Source organism: Miniopterus schreibersii (assembly GCF_964146895.1).
Source record: "Miniopterus schreibersii genome assembly, chromosome: 3".
Lineage (NCBI taxonomy): Eukaryota > Metazoa > Chordata > Mammalia > Chiroptera > Miniopteridae > Miniopterus > Miniopterus schreibersii.
This window is the reverse complement of record NC_138103.1, coordinates 6,547,021-6,571,833: the sequence shown is the minus strand read 5'-3', so window position 1 is coordinate 6,571,833 and position 24,813 is coordinate 6,547,021. Positions and strand designations below refer to the sequence as shown.

Sequence of the window (24,813 nt, the reverse complement as noted above, 5' to 3'; positions counted from 1 at the left end):
CGTCTCGTCACCCATGCGCCCCGCCCGCCTGACGAATCTGCGCCCGTTCAACGCGCCACTCAAATCTCCCCAGCTCTGGCTGGCCTCCTCCCCTGCGCCCCGCCCCCTTTTCCTCCGGGATTAGTCGCTGCTTTCGTCGCCGCCGATTCGTCAACGGCCCCAGGCCAGAGCAGCTGGATAGTCGTGAAACCCACTCTCCGGGGGATGCGGCCAATCTCCAGGCTCCCTAGGCCGCAGCTCTCGAGCCTCATAGGGCGCCGGCCGAGGCGAAACCGCTATCCTCGGCCCCGTTGGTTTCCCGGTGGCTCCCGTGGCGAAAGTGCGAATGCCGACGCTGTGCCTGCTGGGCCTCACGCAGGTGGCGGTGGTGTTTGGTGCGCGCGCCGGGGAGGTGGTGGTGGGGGGGCGCCGCCGCCGCCACCGCTGCGGGGCCGGGTCTCGCGCTGCCGCCGCCGCCGCCGCCGCCTCGCGCCACTGAGGTGCCGCGCGGGGTGGGGGGAGGGGGAGCCGCTCGACACGAGCGGGTGAGTGGGGCCGCGCCGCGCGTGCGCGGAGATGGGGGGGGCAGAATGCACCGGGGCGGGAGGAGAGGGCAGCGGCGCGCGTTCCCTCTACCCCCCCCGCCCAGATTCGGGGCCGAAGCCGGGTCTCGGGCTCGGTCTCGCGGTGTTTCCAACGCCCCGAATAGGTGCCACCTCTTGGCCGGAGGATCGGGGCGCGGGGACGCGAGCGGGTGTGTGGGAGCGGGAGCCGGGCTTGGCCCGGGCCGCTGGCCGGTGAGGAGGCGGGAGGGGGCGGGGCCTGCCAGGGGGCGGGGGAGGGGTCTTGCTCCGAGGGCAAGTGGGGCGCGCGCTAGGTAGGGCCGGGGGGGCACGAGATGGGCCTGGTGGTCTGAGGGGAGAGTTGGGAGGTGGAGAGAGAATGTGTTACGGTGAAAGAGTGTACTTGGAAAATCTGGGGGAACCGCGGGTCATGGTGAGGTGTGGAAACTGGGGTGATGAGAGAACCTGGAGTGTGGGCTAGTCGGTGAGGGGCAGCAAGGGAGTCAGGCCTAAGACTTGAACCCCCTTGGGTATTCTTCTCTTGTAACAGTGTAAATGAGCAAAGATGGATCAGGAAGGTGGGGGAGATGGGCAGAAGGCCCCGAGCTTCCAGTGGAGAAACTACAAGCTCATCGTGGATCCTGCCTTGGACCCTGCCTTGCGCAGGCCTTCTCAAAAGGTGTACCGCTACGATGGAGTCCACTTCAGTGTCAACGTGAGTGCCCTAGGCCTTTCCTTGCCATTTAGGAAACTCCAGGCCCCATTCTCCTATTGGTTCTGTTCAGCACCTAGAACTTACATACCCATAGCCTGCTTTCTTAAAAAGTGGCTAACCCAACTCTTTTGCATATGGGTCTCCAAATGGGCTTCTTAGAGCTCACCAATGTGATTTCACCTTGAGCTATCTTTCTGTTCCTGCTTTCCTTCCTAGGACTCAAAGTATATACCAGTCGAAGACCTCCAAGACCCCCGTTGCCATGTCAGGTCCAAAAACAGAGACTTTTCCCTCCCAGTCCCTAAGTTTAAGGTACGTGTCTGCTAGTGTCCTGGTGTGGTGGCCCTTGGAGGGTGTGGAGGATCCATCCTGGCAGTCTAGTCTTAATGTAGCCCAGTAAAAGGGAGTTTTCCAATGAAAGGATCATAGCCAGGTCTCTGAGACCGAGACTGAGTTGTTCTGGACAGGAGGTGTGTTTATCTTCTAGAAAGGTACAGGTGAGGTGTCCCAAGTAGGGGTGTTGACTCTTTGAAGGATAACGTAAAGACTGGTTTAGCTGCTATACTTATCACTGTGTATTCCTAGACAGTGTATAGCTTGACAGTGCTCCGGTCTGATACTCCAGTTTCTCAACAATTAAGGGGAGTGGTAGGCCAGGGACTCCATCCCTGGAGTCCTCTGTTTCTCACATCTCATTTGGCCATATGATCCTCCCTCTTGTTTCCTCAGAGGATTCCCATTTCCCTGTCCAGGAAGGATACTCATCAGGCCTTGGGCTGGGCCTAGAAAACTGGTGGTTCTTAGTTTACTTCACTAATTCTTTATTCTTTGTTTTTAAGTAATCCTTTGCGGGGTTCCTTCACCCCTTTTTTCACTTTGTTCACTTTCCCGGGACAATCTCTTTCACACCCATGATTTTGACTATTACTAAAATGTTCGTGACTTCCAAATCTCTGTTTCTAGCCAAGATCAATCTCGAACTTCAAACGTGTATGCCTGGTTGTGGGACAGCTCCATCTGGAGGCCCCACAGACATCTGAGATTCAAGAGCTCTAAGACAAATTATCTTTACCCCTTTAATCCTGCACTCCCCTCCATCTACTCAAGTTGCACAAGCTAGAAACGTGAGAGTCATCCTATGATTCTCCACTCCTTCACATAATCTGTCACAAAGTTCTGCTGATATTTTTTTTCTAAATACACCTTTTTATCTTAATTAATCTATCCCCATTGCCATACCTTTAATGCAGACTCTTGTATTCATTTCACCTGATTTCCTTCTATTCTCCATTTCATGTTCCACCCTGCTGTCATTGTCTCTTTGACTTTACTGTTCTCTTATTTTACTTTCGTTGCCAAGTCCATGTTTTTGCGCATTGACATGTATGATTATTGATCTGGTCAGACCTCATCTCCTGCCTGGATACTGCTCACCTGTGTCCCATCCTACTATACACTTTGCAATTTCTAGGAAATACTAAGTTGTCTTACAATTTTATGCTCTTTAAGTCCTTGTCATTTTTGTGAACTCTTATTACCCCAAAAAGCCCAGTACGAATGATACCATCTGAATGAATGCTTCCCAAAGGTTCTTTTACTGGGCTCCCAAACACCCTCTGTACAACTATGCCAACACTTACTGTCATGTTATGATTGTATATGTCTCTCTGTCTTGTCTACTTTTCTCAACAGGAATCTCCTTTTTTTCCATCTCTGTATTCTTAGTGCCCAGTCCATGGTTATCACTTAGTAAAAGCTGAGTTAGTGAATTATTTTTCTACAGCTAGTTTCTTACATATGTGTGTATTTCTTAGTTTGTACCTTTTCATGGTTCTTGCTATTATTCTTTGGTGAAAAGAATTCAGGGGAGAGAGGGATCAAGACTGATGTATCGCTTGTTGGCGCCCCCTTCCCTTGCCCCTCATTTTCCCAGTCCTATCTCTCTTGATCTTATGGATCTCTAAAGTTTCCCAAAGGAAAAAGTATTAAGACCCCAGACTTAACTCTTGTCCTCTCCACAGCTGGATGAGTTCTATATTGGACAGATCCCACTGAAGGAGGTAACTTTTGCCAGACTGAATGACAACGTACGGGAGACCTTCCTGAAGGATATGTGCCGAAAGTATGGCGAAGTGGAAGAGGTGGAGATCCTTCTTCACCCCCGTACGCGAAAGCACCTGGGCCTGGCCCGCGTGCTCTTCACCAGCACTCGAGGAGCCAAGGAAACAGTCAAAAACCTCCACCTTACCTCCGTCATGGGCAACATCATCCATGCCCAGCTTGACATCAAAGGTGAGGGTTCCCATGCCTGCTGCCAAAGTTGGGCTCTGGCAGAGATTGTACATGCAAATACTGATTGGAGCCAGGCACATGTCAGGTTTATGATTCCTCATCTGAAACTCTTAGGGCCAGATGGGTTTCTGAAATGAGAATTTTACAAAGGGATTCTGGTACATATATGGTTTTTTGTATGTTACTTTCAGCAGGGTTGGGGCTGCACCAGCATATGACTATTTTTGTAAGAAAGTGTATGAAGGGTCACACTAGGTTGGATGAATAAAAACTAAAGTAAATAGCTTCAGGTCAGGTTTTGACACTGAATTCCCAAAAAGAGACCTTTATAGGTGAGCCTGGACTTCTGTGTTAGGAATAATAAGGAGGGGTGGGGATTGTGGCGTACTGTGGTACAGTACCACCTGTAGGAGTCAGCTGTTAGTTGGCCCTTGGGAATGAGGACTAATATTGCCAAATAATCTATTTTTTTATTTTTAAGCAAGAAATCTAGGTTTTTGTATCAAATCTCATGGTTGTTTATTTTGTTTGTTTTTATTGATTTCAGAGAGAGGAAGGGAGAGGGAGAGAGAAACAGAAACATTACTGATGAGAGAGTCATTCATCGGCTGCCTCCTGCATTCCCCCGACTGGAGATTGAGCCTGCATGCAGTCTAGGCATGTACACTGACCAGGAATCGAACCATGACCTCCTGGATCATGGGTGGATGCTCAACCACTGAGTGACACTGGCTGGGCAGATCTCATGGTTTTAAAATGTTACATTTCTCCACCCCCCCCCCAAAAAAACTTTTTTAAGTGATTGTGTAAGGCAAATAAAACAACCTTGGTTTTTTGCAACCCTAAGTTTATAGGATGAAGAGCATGATAGGATCTAGTATCAGGTGACCTAGGTTTGAATTTGAGTTCTGCTACTAACCAACTTTGTGACTTTGCGCAGGTCAATTTTCTTTAAGCCTGTACAGTAGTGGTACTAATGCTTTTCCGTTCTGGTGATCATTCAGTGTAGTAACACATGTAGAGGAAACTGTGAAGTATACTATATGTTGTTTGTAGTAGTTGTTAGATGGAGGTGAGGTAGGAGGTCCCAGAAATAGAGATATGGAAACAGAATTGAAATCTCCAAACCCAAGACTCAACTTGAGGCCTGAGGAATAAGTGGGAATACCATATTAGGAAGGAGTTGTCTTCTCCATCTGACTCTTTGGTTCCCATTTTTCTCCTTCTAGGACAACAACGAATGAAGTACTATGAACTGATTGTCAATGGCTCCTACACCCCTCAGACAGTGCCCACTGGGGGCAAGGCCCTGAGTGAGAAGTTTCAGGGCTCTGGTGCAACCACTGAGACGGTGAGAAGCTTGTGGTTGCTGTAGCCCTAGCCACTTGGGCACTGTTTTTGAGTGCCAGAACCAGTCTTTGGGAGGTTCTGGACTTCACTGTTAAATATAGGAAGAGCCAAGAAAAGATGCATACATGCTCTCAAAAGACAGGGAACTAGGATTCTTGGTTTGGGGAAGCGTAAATTGTTAAATGGTCCTTGATTTCTTTTCCCTGCTCCCCTCTCCCCCTCCAGACTGAATCCCGCCGCCGCCCCTCCTCTGACACAGCTGCCTACCCAGCAGGCACTGCTGTGGTGGGCACTCCTGGCAATGGCACCCCCTGCTCCCAGGACACAAGCTTCTCCAGCAGCCGACAAGACACCCCATCTTCCTTTGGCCAATTCACCCCTCAGTCCTCCCAAGGAACCCCCTACACATCTCGGGGCAGCACCCCCTACTCTCAGGACTCTGCCTACTCCAGCAGGTACAGAGTAAATACCCTCTGGGACCCCCAGAGTCTGGGAGCTGCCACTGGGAAGAAGAAACCCAAAATCTAAGAGGGAGTTAGGAGTAATTTGTCCTAGTTTCTCTGAGAATTCAGCCAACAAATCCCTGTTCCCAGGGAACTCACTCTAGCAGGGAACCCAGCACAGCACTTAGATCTTCCTTTGGGGACAGCGTAGAGGGGCTTTGGGTGCTGAGCACTGGGACCCCAGGGCTTGGTCATAAGAGCTGACCCCAGTTAACCCCTGCGTCTTTCCTCTAGCACCACTTCAACCTCCTTCAAGCCCCGGCGGTCAGAGAACAGCTACCAAGATTCCTTTTCCCGCCGCCATTTCTCTGCGTCTTCAGCCCCCACGACCACCTCTGCAGCCATCTCCGCCACCACCGCAGCCACCGCCACACCCTCCACCTCCTCCTCCTCACTGTCCTCGTCCTCCTCGTCCTCCTCGTCGTCCTCCTCCTCCTCTCATTTTCGTGGTTCTGACTCAAACTACCCAGCGTATTATGAAAGCTGGAATCGCTACCAACGTCATTCTTCCTACCCACCCCGCCGGGCAACTCGGGAGGAGCCCCCCGGGGCACCTTTTGCTGAAAACACGGCTGAACGTTTCCCGCCTTCCTACACCTCCTACTTGCCCCCTGAGCCCAGCCGTACCACTGACCAGGACTACCGGCCGCCTGCCTCAGAGGCTCCGCCCCCGGAGCCTCCAGAACCTGGTGGAGGTGGTGGTGCTGGGGGGCCCAGCCCTGACAGAGAAGAAGCTCGGACCTCCCCCCGCCCAGCCTCACCTGCCCGTTCCGGCTCCCCAGCCCCAGAGACCACCAATGAGAGTGTGCCCTTTGCTCAACACAGCAGCCTGGATTCCCGCATTGAGATGTTGCTGAAGGAGCAGCGCTCCAAGTTTTCTTTCCTAGCCTCTGACACAGAAGAAGAGGAAGAGAGCAGCACCACAGGGCCTGGGGCTAGAGACACAGGGATTGAGGTGCCTTCTGGTTCAGGTCACGGGCCCTGCACGCCTCCTCCAGCCCCTGCTAATTTTGAGGATGTGGCACCTACAGGGAGTGGGGAACCAGGGGCTACCCGAGAGTCTCCCAAGGCCAACGGACAGAACCAGGTGAGGCTGGGGTCAACCAGTGGAGGTACCTGGGATCAGGGAGGCAGGGTTGGGCCCATGGGGAGAGGGAAGGGAACTAGATAAGAGAACAGGGACTTGAGGAAAAGTCCAGGGAAAAGGTAGAAGCTTTCTGTGACCCTCCTTTGTACTCCTACAGGCTTCTCCATGCTCTTCTGGAGAGGACATGGAGATCTCTGACGATGACAGGGGCGGCTCACCTCCTCCGGCCCCAACACCCCCCCAGCAGCCTCCACCCCCTCCCCCTCCACCCCCTCCTCCCCCACCCTACCTGGCTTCCCTTCCTCTTGGTTATCCTCCCCACCAGCCTGCCTACCTCCTCCCACCCCGGCCTGATGGGCCACCCCCCCCCGAGTACCCCCCACCTCCTCCTCCACCACCCCACATCTATGACTTTGTGAATTCCCTAGAGCTCATGGATCGACTTGGGGCTCAGTGGGGAGGAATGCCCATGTCCTTCCAGATGCAGACCCAGATGTTAACTCGGCTCCACCAGCTGCGGCAGGGCAAGGGATTGACTGCTGCCTCAGCTGGTCCCCATGGTGGGGCCTTTGGGGAGGCCTTCCTCCCATTCCCACCCCACCAGGAGGCAGCCTATGGCTTACCCTATGCGCTGTACACACAAGGGCAAGAAGGCCGGGGGGCATACTCCCGGGAGGCTTATCACCTGCCTTTGCCCATGGCAGCCGAGCCCCTGCCCTCCTCAGTCTCAGGAGAGGAGTCCCGGCTTCCTCCAAGGGAGGAAGCAGAGCTGGCAGAGGGCAAGGCCCTACCATCAGCAGGCACTGTAGGCCGCGTGCTGGCCACCCTCGTCCAAGAGATGAAGAGCATCATGCAGCGAGACCTCAACCGCAAGATGGTGGAAAATGTGGCCTTTGGGGCCTTTGACCAGTGGTGGGAGAGCAAGGAAGAGAAGGCCAAGGTGAGGGCCAGTGCCTGGGATGGGAAACCTGGGGCTCCTTGGAAGAAATAGATCCCTTGCTTCTCCAGGCTACACAGCTCAAAATAGGAGGGATGATCAAGGCAATTGGAGCGAGACTGGGCCACTGGTTGGGCAGGGGATTGGAGCACACAGAGCAGTAGGAAAGCATGAGCCTGAGACTATGAAGAGCTCTGTTCTAGCTCCACTGCTTACTTGAAGTGGGCAAGCCCCTCAGTGTCTCTGGGCTTCATTCTTCAGTGTCTTCCTTCGTAGAGTGGGAAGGATAGTAGCTGCTTCCTAAGGTTGATGGGACTGTAAGTGAGCAGACTTTTGAGGAAATGCCTCTACACGGGCTGGTGCAGGAGAGGTACGTCATAGATGTGCATCAGGTGGAGGAGTGAGGGGATGCAGTTCTATATTACTAGGGCCTGGGAGTAGTTCCCAGGCAGGAGGCAGGAGGGAGCGCCTGGGTTCTGGGGCTCAGCTCCTCCCTTTCCTGCAGCCATTCCAGAACGCAGCCAAACAGCAGGCCAAGGAAGAAGATAAAGAGAAGACGAAGCTCAAAGAGCCAGGCCTGCTGTCCCTCGTGGACTGGGCAAAGAGCGGGGGCACCACAGGCATCGAGGCCTTCGCCTTTGGGTCAGGACTGCGAGGGGCCCTGCGGCTACCGTCTTTCAAGGTACTCAGAACTGTGGTCTTGCCTAGTAGGTTGGGGGCAGGGTGTCCTCCCTTCCTTGGGGTAGTGGTGGTTGGGAACCATGAGTGTTGGAGGTCTAAATGGGCTCTGTCTCCCCATTCCCCAGGTAAAACGAAAAGAGCCTTCAGAAATTTCAGAGGCCAGTGAGGAAAAGCGGCCCCGGCCTTCCACCCCAGCAGAGGAAGACGAAGATGGTGAGTGGGAAGTTCAGGTAGAAGGCTTATATTCTAATAGGAAAGCAAGAGCAGGGACAAAGGGATAAAGGTGCCTTAAAGGCAAGGAGCCAAGTGGAGATTTTGGTGCAGGGTTAAAATAGTTTTGAGAGATACGAGAAGCTTCAGATAGGGCAGTGCCCGGGTTTTAGTTACAGCATGCTGATTTAAGTTTTCTGTATTTTAGTTTTCCTCTTGTAAAAAAGAAATAATAACTTCCACATCTAAAAGTCACAGAATTTCGAGGTTAAGTAGGTTAAGCTCTTTTATGCCTTCTTACCAGTTTGCCTAAGTCTAAGCTACTGGTTGACAGCTTGTGTCTGGAAAACTTCCTTATTGAGTCTGATCATCTTTCCTGGAAACCCATTGGCCTTAGTAGTACGTTCTTGGGCCAGGCCTAACAAGTCATCTGCTTCTTCCACCCAACCCAGAAAATGATGGAAGATAAATAAGTGTGATATGTTTAAAACTGTAAAATACTAGGTATCGCTGAGGTTTTTGTGTTTCTCTGCTGAGCTTCAACTTCTTGTCTATGAAATGAGGTCTGTCTGGTGGGACTGTGAGGAAGATCAGCGACAGTGTATGCACAGCTCCTTTCACAGGGTCAAGAAATGGTAATTTACTGCTGATGGTAAATTGTCCTAACTACCACTCACCTGGGCCTAGACCCTGAGCGAGAGAAGGAGGCTGGAGAATCAGGACGTCCAGGGACCAAGCCCCCAAAGCGAGACGAAGAACGAAGCAAGACCCAGGGCAAGCACCGCAAGTCCTTTGCTCTGGACAGCGAGGGGGAGGAGGCATCCCAGGAGTCCTCATCGGAGAAGGTGAGGAGCCAGGGCACCAGGTCCCTGCCAGGAGCCCGCTTCTGGAGTTCCTGCCCCCTCAGCCACTTCCCTTTGGGGTGGAGCTCAGGTAGCTGTGCCTTCTAGGGGACCAGTTTTACTTATCCTGTTAGTTCCTATGTGTCCCTTTCCTTAAGGAGGAGGAGGAAGAGGAGGAAGATGAGGAAGATGAAGATCATGAGGAAGCCATGGATACTGCAAAGAAGGAGACGGAGGCATCAGATGGTGAGCACAGGCAATACAGTAGAATTCTGGCTTGAGGAAGAAGGGATTTGGCCATCTGTGTAGTCCTTTCCTGAACCCATGTAACATTCCTGCTGGATTTGTTGGCCGCCGTTGCCCTCCCCCAAAACACCTTGTTTAACACTATCGTTTGGAACCTTTGGCCCATTGTAAACAATAATCCTAATACCCGGAATGTTCCCTCCTGCTTACCTCTGCTACTGAAACAAGGCCATCCCCTGAAGACAACCCAATAGAGCCTACTTACTTTTCTAGGCCTGTGAGACACAGGGTTGCATTCTTGTGCTTTTTCTTTTTCTTTTTTTTTTTTTTTTCTTTTAAAATATATCTTCATTGATTTCAGAGAGAGGAAGGGAGAGGGAGAGAGAAATAGAAACATCAATGATGTGTCATTGATCGGCTGCCTCCTGCACGCCCCCCGACTGAGGATCGAGCCCACAACCTGGGCATGTGCCCTGACTGGGAATCGAATCATGATCTCCAGGATCTTAGGTCCATGCTCAACCGCTGAGCCATGCCTGGCCGGGCTTGTGCTGCTTTCTGATGCTGTCATACGGTTCCTTTCCACCTTGGGGCCCTGCTCTTCCTTTAAGGCTCACCCACTGAGCCGTGCCTCCTGTTTCCGCTCCCTGCCGCTGCCATCACCAGACAATTCTGGTCTTCAGTCGAATACCTGTTTGTTCCTCCACATTCCTAGAGTCTTGGATACATGGTTTAGTCTTTCTTTTCATTGCTTTGTTGAGAAATATATAGAGTAGGGAAAATGTAGGTTTATAGTTGTAGTTGTTTATATGGAAAGCAATACAAAAATAAAAAGCTGTTTTGCATACTCAGAACTGCAAACCTACTTTGCCCCACCCTGTATATTGAGCCCCTACTCTGCCAGGCACTGTTCTAGGTGTTGATGACATAACAGTGACCAGGACAGATGTGGTTCCTGCTTTTGGGGAGCTTGTGATCAGTTGGCAGGGAGGGGAAGACTTGACAAGTGAACAAATAGCACTTGAGATACAGATGTGTGCTTTGAAGAAGATAAAATAGGTTAATGAGGTAGAGAGTAACAGGGTGGGAGAACTGGGGAAAGATGGACTGACTGTTCATATCTGATGGTGAAGGAATGCCTCCGAGAGATGCCATTTCTGCAGAGGCCAGAATGGGGAGACTGATGATCTGAGAGCCTCTTTTCTGTAAGGCACGGGGCAAAGTCATCTGCTAAAAACGAGTGTGTACAGACCCCTACACATCCACCTTCAGTTCCACCTCCTCCGTGTTTCTTGAATTGTCGCCTGTTATCCTGCTGTCCTGCCTTTCTCCCTTAGAGGCTGCAGCAGTTTTAACTGATTTTCCTGTCTCTGTTTCCATTCTCCCCCGCCACTCCCAGCCATTTTCCAGCCTGCTGATGGAATTATCATTCCTAAAATGCACACTGGATCCTCTGTCAAGTCTTTCCCTGGCTTCCTATTTTCCACAAGGTGACTCCTTAGCCTGACACTTTAGGCTTCTCTCTTTGGGCTCATCTTGTCATCCTCCAGACCCTCCCTGGCCACCACTACCTTCTGTTCTAGTTTACCCAGTTATGTTCCTTAAAGACTGCAAAATTCTTAATTTCTTAGAGCCCTTACCATGTATTATCTCCTGGAAGCACAGAGCATGTAACATTCCTAAGCTTATTTTATCCTGGAATCCATTTTCAGAGTCTGTCACCCAGGCAGTGTCTGTAAAACCCCCTTTGGGGAAAGCTTCGGTAGTTAGGACTGCTTGCCTTCTCAGTCTCTCAGTGCCGTGTCTTCTCTTAACCTTTGACATCCCCGCTTAGCTCCCATGTCTGCTTGGTGAACTCCTACTTGTCTTTCTTGACTTCAACATCTCCTTCACAGGGATGCTTTCCTTGACCTGACCCTCCAGGCTGAGTCCAGGCTTCCCTTTGCCACGCTCCCCTAGCCCTTCACACTGAGGTTTACCACACTGTGACCAAATTGTGTGCTTACCTTACTCCGTGAGGCTGGGGCTCCCCAGCACCTAGCACAGAGCCCCACAGTAGTGAGTGAATGAACCCATGCTTGACCAAGTGAGGGATCTTCCCTCCTCGCCTGATTGTCCCTTCTGGATTTCCAGGCGAGGACGAGGGAAGCGATTCGTCCTCCAAATGTTCTCTGTATGCTGACTCAGATGGTGAAAATGACAGCACCTCGGACTCTGAGAGTGGCAGCTCGTCCAGCTCATCTTCCTCAGCTTCCTCCTCATCCTCATCATCGTCATCCTCATCGGAGTCCTCCGAAGAAGAGGAGGAAGAAGAGCAGCCAGCAGCCATCTCGGTATCACCACCTGCTAGAGATGCCCCCGTGCCCCTGCCAGCACCTGTGGAGGAGCCCAAGCCAGAGAGGATTACAGGCTCACCAGTCACACCGCTCCCTGAACAGGAGAAGTCTCCAGCAAGACCTGCAGGTAAGTGGTGTGGAGCTGCTACATTCAACAGATATTTGCATCAATAGATCTGAAGCTCTGGAAAGAGCAGTAGGCTGGAAATGAGGTAGATATGTGAAAGTATGGATGTGAATACATTTGGGTACCCTAGAAGGATGTTTGGAATGAGAGACGGGGGCCAGAGCCTTACAGTCTTATAAGAGACAGGTGGGCAAAGGGATCCAGATGAGGCTGAAAAGGAGTGATCAGACAGGTGGGAAGGAAAGTGGGGAGCTTGGAGTTTCAAAAGGAGGGAGTAGTTTGTATTGGCAAGCCACAAGAGAGGTTGTAAGATAGGAAAAGTATCTGTTGGATTTGGCGGTTAGATCACTGGTGACCTTATCAATTTTAGTAGAGTGGATCAGACTGGAGCCAAGTTATGGGGTTTGAGGAGTGAGGACAGGCGATAGAGATAACCAATCTCCTGGAAGAGTAGACTACTCTTGTGAAAGAAAAGAGAGTTGAGGGGTCATAATTATATTAGCATTTATTGAGTACTTGTGTGCCTGGCTCTGGGCCTAGCACATTGCAATTTCATTTTCTCATTCAATCCTCACAACATTCTTCTTATTTCCATTTTACAGATGAGGACTTCGAGGTTTAGTGAGATACTCAAGGTTACCCAGTTGGGATTGGAGAGATAGGAAGAAGAGGGGTTGGTAGAGGGTTAGCTTTTCAAATAGGTGAGGCTTGAGCATGTTCATACACTGAAGGGAAGAGAGAGCAGGTAGATGAACCAGAGAGAGAACATTTGCTGGATTAGCATGGAGGGGACGGGGAGTACTCTAGATCTGATGCTAATCTATCTAAATGGGGAGGTGGGGAGATGTAGGGTTTTATGCCTGAAGGCCCTGTTTTTCACTTTGCAGTAGGAAAGTAGCACACTTTTTGAGCCTGAGGCGGATGGGTGGAGTAGGAGCTTGGAAAGAGAAGAGAGTGGAAAGTGAGGGTGAAACCTGACTGGGTTTGCCAGCGACTCAGAAGCCCTGCTGAGGCTGGGGGCTGGGGGTCAAGGACAGGTGATTGGGTAGATTTGGGATTGGGGATCATGGTGAAGGTGGTGGAAGGATGTAGAAAGTTCTGTGAAAGGAGAGGACAAAGTGAGGCCCCTGCATTCTGCGCAGAGATAAACGTTAATTTAGGAGGGTGATGGGCTGGAGAGAGATGGAAGGATGGGAAATTGAAAAGGGTCAGTGGTTAGAGTGTCAGCCCTTACAACAAAGTTTTGCATGTTCAATTTCTAGTCAAGGGCACGTATCTAGGTTGCAGGTTCAATCCCTGCCCTGGTCGGGGCGCATGCAAGAGGCAACCAATCGATGTGTCTCTCACATCAATGGTTGTCTGTCTGTCTGTCTGTCTCTCTCTCCTCCCGCCCCCTTCCACTCTCTGTGAAGAACAATGGAAAAAATATCCTCAGGTGAAGATTAACAAAAAAAGAAAAAGTTCTAACTAAAAGGACCTGGGGAATTATGGTCGGAGTATAGGGGGTCAGCGTAAGGGTTCAAGGTGGAGCTAGAGGGTGACAAGGTCAGGTGTGTGGCTGTGGAGGGTAGCTAAGGATGAAGGAGGTCACTAGAGATGTGAAATTGGGTAAACAGGTGGGATATCAGAGTCCCTGAAATAGATGGCAGAGGTGGGAGAGGAGAGGACAATTAAGGCCTGTCCCTTGGTTTTTAGAGACTGATAGGGAAATGAAAGTTACCAAGGTCCCAACTGGATAGAGGACTATGTGGCCCAATGGCAGGAGCCTGGGGCAGGGCTTATTTGGTGGAACCTGAAGACAGGGACCTGGCTGCCTTTAGTACTTGCTTTTTTTTTTTTTTTTTTTTTTAAATATATCTTTATTGATATCAGAGAGAGGAAGGGAGAGGGGGGCAGAGAGAGTTGAAACATCAATGGTGAGAGAGTCATTGATCGGCTGCCTCCTGCCTGCTCCTAGCTGGGGATCAAGCCAGCAACCTGGGCATGTGCCCTGACTGGGAATCGAACCACAATTTCCTGGATCCTCGGTCAATGCTCAACCTCTGAGCCACGCCTGGCTGGGCAGGACTTGCTTTTCTTCTGTCTTCAGATCTGTTTCTCCTGCCAGTGGGCTTCCTCTGCTTCTCCGTCCCAGCAGAGGATGCTTGTCCCATAGACAGACCCTCCCTGTCCTAGATTCTTACTCTCAGGGAAATTTCTGGTTGGGCTGGCTTGGGTCAGGTAGCCGTCAGTTAACAAGGGTCAGTCATACCGTAGAAACAGTGGCTTCTGGGAGTTGTGTAGACTGAGAAGGTACCAAAAGTCATTTCCCTGAATGAAAGCATGACCAAGAAAATTTGTGTGAATAAGCTGAGCCAGGAACGGAATTTCTTCTCTGCAACAGCCAGGCTTCCAGAAGGCAAAGTGGGCCAGGTTGGAAGGATGGGTCAGAGTGGGAGGCTGTCCCAAAATGTTGGAGAGAAGTGGTGAGGACTCAAACTGGAGAACGTGGGACAAGCACCCCAGGGCCTTGCTAGCTTCAAAGTAGACACCAGATGATATCCAGAGCCTTGGGAAATGCAGGCTGAGGGCCTTGCTCAGGTTGCTAGATTGAAGAACATCTGTTAAGGCATTGGACGTGTGATAACTGCCTGCGCAGGCCAGGCCTTGTGCTGGATGCCCTTTAGCTGTGTGAGTGATAAAGCTAGATAAGAAACCACTGAGTCCCAATGCAGGGCGTCCAGAGCAGCGTAGGGTAGTAGGGAAGAGTATGAACTCAACTCAGGCTGCCCAGGGTGCAGAGGTGCAGATCTTACTCTGGCATTTGTTAGCTGTCACCTTGGGATGTTATTAACCTCTCTCTGCCTCAGTTTCCTTATCTGTCAGGTAGGGTTAACAGTAGTACCCATTTCCTAGAATTGTAAGAATTAAATGATGAGTTAATTATGTAAAGGGCTTGGATTGGTGCTTGGCATAAAATAATAGCTAATAATCTGTCACAACCAACCTGAAGACAAGCAGTTGAGAACCACCAGTCTTCTGGTTCTGAGAGGAAGGTGTTACCAATGTCTGAGGAAGTCAGAGAAGCCTTCACAAAGGAGGTGGCATTGAGCTGGGTCAAAAAGCTCCATGTCAGCCCGGCCGGGCGTGGCTCAGCGGTTGAGCATCGACCTAGGATCCAGGCGATCAGGGTTCGATTCCTGGTCAGAGCACATGCCCGGGTTGTGGGCTCGATCAATGACTCTCTCATCATTGATGTTTCTGTCTCTCTCTCCCTTCCCATTCCTCTCTCTGAACTCAATAAAGATATATTAAAAAAAAAAAAACACAAAAAAAACTCCATGTCAACTTGTCCAACAGGCAAGGGGAGAGAGGCATTCCAAACCAAGGGAACGCTATAAGCAAAGGGCCAGAGGCCTAAAAGCCGTGTATGTTTTTGTGGCTGAAACCTAGGATGAGAGGGCAAAGCATGGACTGGCCTCACGAGGATTGTCTAATGGGTCAGATCTGCAAGACAGGGTCTGCCCCAGGGAAGGAGCTGTTTGTGTATCTAGCAGTGTTGAAACCCCTGTGCTCAGCAGCAGACTTGGTGGGTCCCAATAGGGAGGATGTGCGTCCTGTCCAGGTGGTTAGCTTGGGGGAGACAGCATGGCTGCTCAAAGATAGTTTTACCTCCCTAACACACCCCTCATCCTTGGGATCTCAGCTTAACCTTCAGTTTTTTTAGGGGAGACTTCTTGACCCCCTCCTCACTTGGGCAGATCCCCAGTGATGTTTAGGGGGAGGTGAGGAGGAAAGCAAATTTTATAAAATATTTTACTACAAAGACTCAGCTTCTTACGTTGTATCTTTTCCACCTCACTAAAAAGAGAATGTTGTTTGTGGTTGAAGTGATGGATACTTTAATTCACATCTGGCTCATTATATCCTCATACGTGCAGCTGGCAAAAATCATCTTGGTCTCTATGCCTAGTTGTCAGATGTAGTTCTGCCACCACTAGTCCTGGTAAAAAGGCTGGAGTCCAAGTGTATGTTTCCTTAGAGCACCACCCTACCCCCACTCTTCACAGTTTGGGCTGTACATTTGTTTCATGTAATTGTCTCTGTTTCATTGTAAACTCTCAGGGCTTTTAAAGTGTCTGCTCAATGTGTTTTTTCCATACACGGCACATAGTTGATGCTCAGTGAATGTGGAATGTATGGATGAACAGGTGCAAAATCCCATCCTGTCAGGGAGTCCATAGTGCTGCGGACATTGCAGGTGTGAGAGGCAGGCAGTGTGTTCACTGAACAAGCGGGAGTGTCTGTTGGAAACTGAGGAGAGAATGGGTACAACCTATTGAAAGACAGCTGGGGTGTGGACTCCCTGCTGAGGCTGGCCAGTCTCCTGCTGATGATGTTGGGCCAAGAAGCTGACCCTCTCCCTTTTTCTGTGTGCTTCCTTCCCCAGGTTCCACTGAGGAACCAGCTCCCAGTGTGCCCCAGCCTCCCCCAGAACCACTGGCTGGGCCACCAGCCCCTGCCCCCTGCCCCGACGAGCGCCCCTCCTCTCCTGTCACCCTCCTGCCCCCACCCAAGAAACGCCGGAAAACCGTCTCCTTTTCTGCTGTGGAGGAGGTACCAGCCCCAGAGCCTTCCCCAACTGCTGCCCCACAGCAGGTTAAGACTCCTGGCCCCATCTCCCGCAAAGTCCCCCGGAGTGTGGAGCGGACCATTCGCAATTTGCCCCTGGACCACGCATCTCTGGTCAAGAGTTGGCCTGAGGAGGTGTCCCGAGGAGGTCGGAGCCGGGCTGCCGGCCGAGGTCGCCCCACTGAGGAAGAAGAGGCTGAGCCAGGGACAGAAGTAGACCTGGCGGTGCTGGCCAACCTGGCCCTGACCCCAGCCCGGCGCGGGTTGGCTGCCTTGCCTACTGGCGATGACCCAGAGGCCACAGAGACGTCAGATGCAGCAGAGCGCCTGGGCCCTGTGCTCAGCCACATCCTATTGGAGCACAACTATGCCTTGGCCGTCAAGCCTCAGCCCTTCACACCGTCCCCTCGGCCCCTGGAGCCAGTTCCTGCTCCTGCAGCCCTCTTCAGCTCCCCAGCGGATGAGGTCCTGGAGGCCCCTGAGGTGGTGGTGGCTGAGGCAGAGGAGCCAAAGCAGCAGCAGCAGGAGGAGGGGGAGGAGGAGGAGGAAGAGGAGGAGTCCGAGTCATCTGAGAGCAGCAGCAGCAGCAGCAGTAACGGGGAGGGGGCTATCCGGCGGCGCAGCCTCCGTTCCCATACCCGGCGCCGGCGTCCACCGCCACCCCCACCCCCACCACCTCTCACCTTTGAACCCCGCAGCGAGTTTGAGCAGATGACCATCCTGTATGACATTTGGAACTCAGGCCTGGACTTGGAGGACATGAGCTACCTACGGCTCACATATGAGCAGCTGCTGCAGCAGACAAGCGGGGCTGACTGGCTTAACGACACCCACTGGGTCCATCACACCAATATCCTGAGCCTTAGAGGCTGGCCTCCTCAGGATAGGAAGACAGGCCCAGGGAGTGGGGCGGACTTCCCCGAGGTCACACAGCCGGGCAGTGTTCTCTTCAGACAACTCCTAGTCTGCATTTCCCTCCCTGTCCAGTTCTCTTTGCCACCCACGTTCAGTCTGGGTATTTCTCGTCTGGCTACCTGGGTATTTTCTCTCTGCTTTGTGCCTCTTTTCTGCCACCCAAAGTTTTTCTGGCAGAAAAGGTGGCCTAAGACTTACTTCTCTCCATCTTTCTGTACTTTTCTCACCAACTGTGCTCAGGACCTCAAACAAAGGTCAGTCACTCTTTCCTTGGGCTGGGACTGGGGGGACAGAGGGGAGTGGGGCCCCGGGGATATGGCCAATGAGGAACCCATTCTCTTCCTTAACGCTCCCTGCACTCACCAACCTGAGCACTCCAAAACGCAAGCGGCGGCCCCAGGACGGGCCCCGGGAGCACCAGACGGGCTCAGCCCGCAGTGAAGGCTATTACCCCATCAGCAAGAAGGAGAAGGACAGGTACCTGGATGTGTGCCCTGTCTCAGCCCGGCAGCTGGAAGGGGCGGACACTCAGGTGAGGCTCTGCCCTGGTGTATGGCCCACTGGCATCCTCTTCCCATTGTTTCTCCTTTCATTTCCTCTCTGTCCTGCTTCTCACAGGGGACTAATCGTGTGCTTTCGGAGCGCCGATCTGAGCAGCGGCGGCTGCTGAGTGCCATTGGCACCTCAGCCATCGTGGATAGTGATCTGCTAAAGCTAAACCAGCTCAAGGTGAGGAGTGGGGACTTGAGGTGAGGAGTGGGGACTTGAGTGGAAGGGCAGCATCATGGAGTCCCCTAGGGGTGTGGTTGGGCAGGTGGAGGGTGAGTGGCCAGAGCACCCTCCTGCCCTGGAGGTCTGCAGGAAAAGCCAGGAGTCAGGTTGAGGGAGGAGTCCAGCAGCATAGTCTACCTTCTGCCCTCTAGTTCCGGAAGAAGAAGCTCCGATTTGGCCGGAGCCGGATCCATGAGTGGGGTCTCTTTGCCATGGAACCCATCGCAGCTGATGAGATGGTCATCGAATATGTGGGTCAGAACATCCGTCAGGTGAGAAGGCCCCACACCCAGCTCTCAGTCTGATGGCACCATGGGATGCTGACATGAGACCCATGCAACCCTCTGGATAAAGCCCCACATACCCTCCTGGCTCCGAGGCTTAGCCAATGAAACCGCTTCCTCTTCCCTCCCTCCCTTTCTAGTGATGGGTACAAGTAGTAAACTAGATGTTAATGATGCAGCAAGAAACAAGACAAATATCTCTTTAAGGACCTCAGTTTAGTGGAGAGGCAGGCATTGAACAAGTAACTACAGTAAAGGATGATGTTTGATTGTTACAAAAGGGGAAGTTCAGGGAGGCAGGCGGGTCGAGCATGGTGATGTTTACACCAGGAGCCGAAGGATGATGAACTACCCAGGCTCAGGGGAGGGAGGTGCTCCTGATTATGGGACAGCAGATGCAAAGGCCTAGAGACAGGACAGTCTCAGGAGAGCAAGGAGGGCACTGTAGCTAGGTGGAAAAACTTGGGCCAGCGGCAGTGACATGCAGGTGGAGGCCAGACTCCCCAGAAGTTAGGCGCCACATTACTACGTTTGGACCAATGGGGTGAGAGGAGGAATGTTGCTTTGAAGTGTTAGAAGAGAACTTTGGAGGTTATAAGCTCCCTCTGGCTGCTGTATGAAGAGACAGACAGAACTAGAGACAGAGACCAGTGGGGGAGGAATGGGGGCTCTTGTAGAGATCCCAAAGTTGAGGTTCCTGGACTAGGCAGTGGCAGCCAAGGTAACAGAGGAGTCTGTGGGTCCAATGTAGCTTGCAAGACAAGCAACCGTGTTGGCTCTGGAGAGTGGAGGGCAAGGGGAGAGGTGAGGCCATTTCTCAGGGCACTGCCTTCAGCGGCGAGGAGTAAACAGCGCTGCCGGTGAGATGGAGAATGAGGAGGAAGAGCAGATGCGGGATTAGGAGGCGTTCCAGTTGGGATGTGTGAAGTTGCAGTGTGCAGGGGACATCTAGAGGATGATACCCAGCAGCTCCACTGAGGTGGATTTTGGCTGCAGATGGAAGTTTGGGAGGAGTCCCCAGCACAGCTGGCAGCTGAAGCCCTGAAAGAGAGATCACCCAAGGGAAGAGCGCAGAGGTTTTAGTGTCCCATTTTTCTGGGAAGTAAGTTACTCCTCATACAAGAACGTGGGTCCTAACGTGGACAACCAGCGGCACCAGTGGGCTCCTTTTTGGAGAAAGGGTCCTGAGAGAAGAGATGAGTAGGTTGGCCACTGTCATGTTGGGAACTGCCACAGTCCCACTGTAGCCTGGGGGCTCCAATGTGGTGGGTCAGACACACTCCAGGAGCAGCCAGTGGCTGCTTCTGCCAGTGACCAGTGCTGACTTCCCTGGAGTCCTCTTTGGGTGACTTAGAGTGGCAGCAAAGGTATAGGGGGCTGGCGATAAGAGGGAGGGGCTCCTGGAAGCAAAGTCAGGAATGTCCACATACTGGGTTAGTAGGTGCGAGAGCTACGGATCCAGGACAGGTCATTATGGCCCCAGGATGGCACCTGGGAGATTGTGCAGACCCCCAGTCACAGGCTGGGGTATCAAGCCTGGTCTGGCAGGAAGCTGAGGAGCGGGCAGCTCCCTGACCATCGCATCCCATCCTACCAGATGGTGGCCGACATGAGGGAGAAGCGCTACGTGCAGGAGGGCATTGGCAGCAGCTACCTGTTCCGGGTAGACCACGACACCATCATTGACGCTACCAAGTGTGGCAACTTGGCGAGGTTCATCAACCACTGCTGCACGGTGCGCTGGGGGCCTGGCCAGGGTGGTGGTGTCCAAGCGGGTGGCCACACAGCTCACTTGTCCCTCCCTCCTGCAGCCCAACTGCTATGCCAAGGTGATCACTATCGAGTCCCAGAAAAAGATCGTGATTTATTCCAAGCAGCCCATTGGTGTGGACGAGGAGATCACCTATGACTACAAGTTCCCGCTGGAGGACAACAAGATCCCGTGTCTGTGCGGCACTGAGAGCTGCCGTGGCTCCCTCAACTGAGGTGGGCAGGACTGGCGCCCACACCCCTATTTATTCCCCTTGGTGCCCTGAGCTCCCAGACCCCCAGCCTTACTGGGCTCAGGAGGGCCCACTTGCCCCATCTCTGAATATGGAGTTGGGCCCCTGAGCCCTGCAAGGGAGCCTCAGTCCCTTGAGGCAGTGTCTGCCTCCCCTGTCACCCCTGCCACCCACCCCCTAATTTTTTTCTTTGCGGAGAAGAAGCTGTAAATGTTTTGTAGCTGCCAGCAGCTGTTTCCTGTGGAAACCTGGGGTGCCAGCCTGTACAGATCCTGTTCTTGGGGGCTGCACAGCCCTCTTGCTTTGTGTTAATGGGGACTTCCCTTTTGTGCCCTGCGTGCACCCCTCCCCAGTTTAGGGGTCTCTAGGGGCAGTGGCCATGTTCTCCCCCTGGGGAGGGGGGCCCTGTGCCTCCCAGTCCTGGGGACTCCGTGCCTGGAACCCTGCCTCATCTTCTGTTCCTGCCAGACCCTGTGGGTCACCCTTCTACCCTGGTGTCTGGAAGCTTCGGCTGGGCCAGGCCAGGATGGTGGGGGGAGCGGGCCCTTCCTGTTGGGCTGGATTGTATATATGTTAATAGCGCAAACCCAATGCCACATTTTTATAATTGTGATTAAACTTTATTGTACAAAAGTGCTTGGTCAGTATCTTTGGGAAAGAGTGAGGTGGAATGAGGGTTGAGGACAGAGGGTGGGGCAAGTGATGAGGGGGAAATGGGTGGCCTGGAGTTTTGGTGGGTAGAGAGTAAGCTTTAGGGCAAGAGCCCAGACACACAGACTCAGCCACCATTGCTGTGGGCCACCTGACAGGCTGGAACAGCCATCTAGAAATTCCCCAGCAAGGCCAGCCAGACCTGGCCAAGGTCAGGCCTCCTTTCCCAGAACCACAGCTGCTTCTGGGTCGCCTCCTGGGAGATCCAGCAGGAGGGAAGGACTGACATGCAGTAGGCGTGAGGTCACCCTGCCTGCTCCATCCTTCCCTTCAAGCACTCAGTGCCCACCCAGCCCGTTTTGGCTTTCCCATCCCCCTTCCCCAAGTTCTTTGCTGGAAGCAGGTGCCAGTGGAGCACAGTGGCCACCAGGGGGGGCCCTGGGTCAAGAGGGAGGCGAAGGGTGGAGGCTGGGCCAGTTTGTTCCTGGAATGGGCAGGAGGGAGGAGCAAACGGAAGGGGACAACGGTGTATTACTGGCCGGAAACGAGACCAGCTCCTCCGGTCGCTAGTTTGGGCACCCTGGGACTGTGGCTGCAGGTAGGCAGAGGTGATGCCTGGAGTCCCTTCCCCCAGCCCCAGCCCTGCCCACCTTTCTCTCCCCTTCCTAACTCCCTACCCTCCCACACTGTGTTTTATCCCAGAACCTCCCCCTCCACCTCTAACAGTCCTTCCTGCAAGCCCTCACCTTCTCAGTAACTGTAGTTGGCAGGGTCAGAGGGCAGGTAGCCTGGCTGCTGCACCCACCAGGAACAGTTGTGACCCCTGGGTCACTGCTCCAGCCCACTAGGCTAGAGGCCCCTTTAAGAAATAACAGGTGGGCTGCGGGTGCTGGGGGAGGCAGTGTACCAGCAGACCACTCAGGTGAGCCAGGGTCTCTCCCTAGCAGGACATGGCAGACTCTGCACAGGCCCCGAAGCTGGTATACCTGGTCACAGGTGGCTGTGGCTTCCTGGGGGAGCATGTGGTTCGAATGCTGCTGCAGCAGGAACCCCAGCTCCGTGAGCTGCGGATCTTTGACTTGCACCTGGGTCCCTGGCTGGAGGAGCTGAAGACAGGTGATCGTGCTGGGGAGTGGGGGGGAGGGTGTGGATTCCCTTCACTGTGGTGGAAAAGATGATGCCTGTTTATGTTCTCCAGTGCTCATGGATGGGGCGAATGAGTCACACTGGAAATGTGGCTCCCAAGGGTGTAGGCTGAACCAAGCAGCTGACTGGTGGTCCCAGCTCTGACATTGCCTCTGGCTACCCCTATCCCCTACCAGGGCCAGTGAAGGTGACTGCCATCCAGGGGGATGTGACCCAGGCCCACGAGGTGGCAGCGGCTATGGCTGGAGCCCATGTGGTCATCCACACAGCTGGGCTGGTGGACGTGTTTGGGAGGGCCAGTCCTGAGACCATCCATGAGGTCAATGTGCAAGGTGAGATGCTCCCCAACTGTTCTAATAATGTACTAACACTTGTGACTGTCTGTGTCCCTCCCCCAGCTTTGACCTTGACCTCTGTGATTCTCCTGCGTCAATCAGTCCTGTGTGCACTCCTGCCCCTGTAATAGCCAATCTGTGTGGTACTCCCTGGACCTAGGGAAGGAAGCCATGTGCCTTCATCCAGACTGGGGATGGGAAGGGGAAAGATACAGAGAGGGAGGAAGCTTCTGTTTGGACACCCCCACTCCCACCTCCCCAGGCACGCAGAACGTGATTGAGGCTTGTGTGCAGACTGGAACACAGTTCCTGGTCTACACGAGCAGCATGGAAGTTGTGGGGCCCAACATCAAAGGCCACCCCTTCTACAGGTGAGCTGAGGTTCCCCCACAATACTTTAAGAGCCCCATCTCCCCTCAGCATTAAGTCTTCCCTCTCCCCCACTAGGGGCAATGAGGACACCCCGTATGAAGCAGTACACAGGCACCCCTATCCTTGCAGCAAGGCCCTAGCTGAGCAGCTGGTCCTGGAAGCCAATGGAAGGAAGGTGAGATTAGAGAAGAGGGGGTGCAAAGCCATGGCCAGCTGGGCTTCTTTGCATCCTGCCCTGGGCACCTCCCTTCCATTTCCAGCTTTAAGAGGCCAGGGCAGAGGGCAGGTCACTGGGTCCTAGGTCCTAGCAGTGCCTACCTTTTGTTGCCAGGTCCGTGGGGGGCTGCCCTTGGTGACATGTGCTCTGCGTCCCACCGGCATATATGGTGAAGGCCACCAGATCATGAGGGACATCTACTACCAGGGCCTGCGCCTGGGAGGCCGGCTCTTCCGGGCCATCCCAGCCTCTGTGGAGCACGGACGGGTGTATGTAGGTGAGGCCACGGTAGACACGGGGGAGGCTAAGAACCTCTATGGTTCTGGAAGGTGTGCAGTGTGTACCCTGGATAGAACAGTCTATACATGGACCAGGGTAGACTAGGATGTGTGGGCATTGTCTACACAGGTCACGGGAAACAGTATCCATGCAAGCTGGGAAGGAAAACAAAAAACATGTCATAGGCTGAGGAGAGGAGAGGGGCAGCATCTACATGGGCCCAAAGAGAAGGTGGCTTGTATATGGGCTGGCCTGGGAGAGCAGCATCTACATGGTCATAAGGACACTCAGGGACATGTCCACCCCACTTTCCTCACTGGTAGGCAACGTGGCCTGGATGCATGTGCTGGTGGCCCGGGAGCTACAGCAGCGAGCGGCACTAATGGGTGGCCAGGTGTACTTCTGCTACGACAAATCACCCTATAAGAGCTACGAGGACTTCAACATGGAATTCCTGGGCCCCTGTGGACTGCGACTGGTGGGCACCCGCCCACTGTTGCCCTACTGGCTACTGATGCTTCTGGCTGCCCTCAATGCCTTGCTGCAATGGCTGCTGCGGCCGCTGCTGCTCTATGCGCCCCTGCTCAACCCATACACGCTGGCTATGGCCAACACCACCTTCACCGTCAGCACAAACAAGGCTCAGCGCCATTTCGGCTACGAGCCCCTATTCTCATGGGAGGAGAGCCGGACCCGCACCATTCGCTGGATGCAGGCCATGGACAGTTCGGCCCAGTGATAGTGGAGCTGGGGCCTGGAGCCCAGTGTAGCATATCCATCCAGGCCCAGAGCCCTCAAACCCTGGATAGGGAAGGAAGGCTGCACTCTGGAGCTGGAGGGGCTGGTGCCATACTGGCTGCCCTAGAGCTCAGCACTGAGTCTGTGTCCAGATGCCTCGAAGATCTAGGGCAGCGTCTTGACTCTCAATCCAGGCCTGACGGTGGGTTGGGGGGGGTCTGACTTCCCGATGCTCTCAACTGCCCTCCCATTATTGGCTTTCAAGCAGGAAGTGAGTACATGTTCCACGGGCCTCACACTGGCCTTTGACGTCCAAGCGTGGTCCTCAGGCCTGGATTCAGAGTGAAGAGGCTTTCTGGCTCTTCCCACCACTTCTGTCCCTCCTGGGCAGTGGGGGGGGGGGGGGGTAGGGAGGGTCATATTCCCATTATTTTAAAACAGTTATCACCTTTAGATGTTTATCTTTTCATTCTCCTCCATGAAAGCTGATGACATCTGTGTATTTTCACTTCTCCCCACCCGTGCCCAAATGTAGTTCCTGCACTACTGTGAGGCCTCTGCCTGAGGATGTCCCAGTGACTGTACCTGCCCAGCCCTGGATTAAAGCTCCTTATCTCCCCCCC

General features: G+C 53.2%; 3 protein-coding genes across 9 annotated transcripts in view; 2 read left to right on the top strand and 1 right to left on the bottom strand.

Annotated features, from left to right (window-relative positions):
* The first annotated feature begins 375 nt into the window (after positions 1-375).
* On the top strand, positions 376-21,088 carry SETD1A (SET domain containing 1A, histone lysine methyltransferase). Of its 4 annotated transcripts, none has more exons than XM_081133104.1 (19): positions 376-524; positions 1,093-1,257; positions 1,474-1,569; positions 3,279-3,549; positions 4,779-4,900; positions 5,125-5,354; positions 5,637-6,489; positions 6,647-7,429; positions 7,932-8,108; positions 8,233-8,320; positions 9,005-9,162; positions 9,321-9,405; positions 11,539-11,868; positions 16,298-17,329; positions 17,754-17,926; positions 18,013-18,123; positions 18,318-18,437; positions 20,047-20,184; positions 20,261-21,088. In XM_081133104.1, exons 2-19 carry the CDS (start codon positions 1,108-1,110, stop codon positions 20,432-20,434), a joined length of 5,091 nt encoding a protein of 1,696 aa, XP_080989230.1. In that variant the 5' UTR covers positions 376-524; positions 1,093-1,107; the 3' UTR covers positions 20,435-21,088. The 4 variants fall into 4 exon arrangements, with proteins under 4 accessions (XP_080989230.1, XP_080989231.1, XP_080989229.1 ...); XM_081133105.1 differs by having other exon boundaries at positions 9,318-9,405; positions 11,593-11,868; XM_081133103.1 differs by having other exon boundaries at positions 9,318-9,405.
* STX1B (syntaxin 1B) overlaps positions 18,448-24,813 on the bottom strand; it is a 26,034-nt gene continuing 19,668 nt past the window's right edge. The window contains exon 10 of one of the 2 annotated variants that reach the window (XM_081133115.1): positions 18,448-19,490. In XM_081133115.1, coding sequence (XP_080989241.1) covers positions 19,398-19,490 — 93 coding nt within the window. In that variant the 3' untranslated portion in view covers positions 18,448-19,397. Of the gene's footprint in view, positions 19,491-21,076; positions 21,588-24,813 lie in introns of those variants that run through there. The other variant, XM_081133113.1, reaches the window with a different exon arrangement.
* HSD3B7 (hydroxy-delta-5-steroid dehydrogenase, 3 beta- and steroid delta-isomerase 7) lies at positions 21,612-24,812 on the top strand. Of its 3 annotated transcripts, none has more exons than XM_081133109.1 (7): positions 21,612-21,711; positions 22,051-22,219; positions 22,426-22,581; positions 22,847-22,955; positions 23,032-23,131; positions 23,288-23,450; positions 23,776-24,812. In XM_081133109.1, exons 2-7 carry the CDS (start codon positions 22,054-22,056, stop codon positions 24,189-24,191), a joined length of 1,110 nt encoding a protein of 369 aa, XP_080989235.1. In that variant the 5' UTR covers positions 21,612-21,711; positions 22,051-22,053; the 3' UTR covers positions 24,192-24,812. The 3 variants fall into 3 exon arrangements, with proteins under 3 accessions (XP_080989235.1, XP_080989234.1, XP_080989233.1); XM_081133108.1 differs by having other exon boundaries at positions 21,618-21,701; XM_081133107.1 differs by having other exon boundaries at positions 21,618-21,701; positions 22,048-22,219.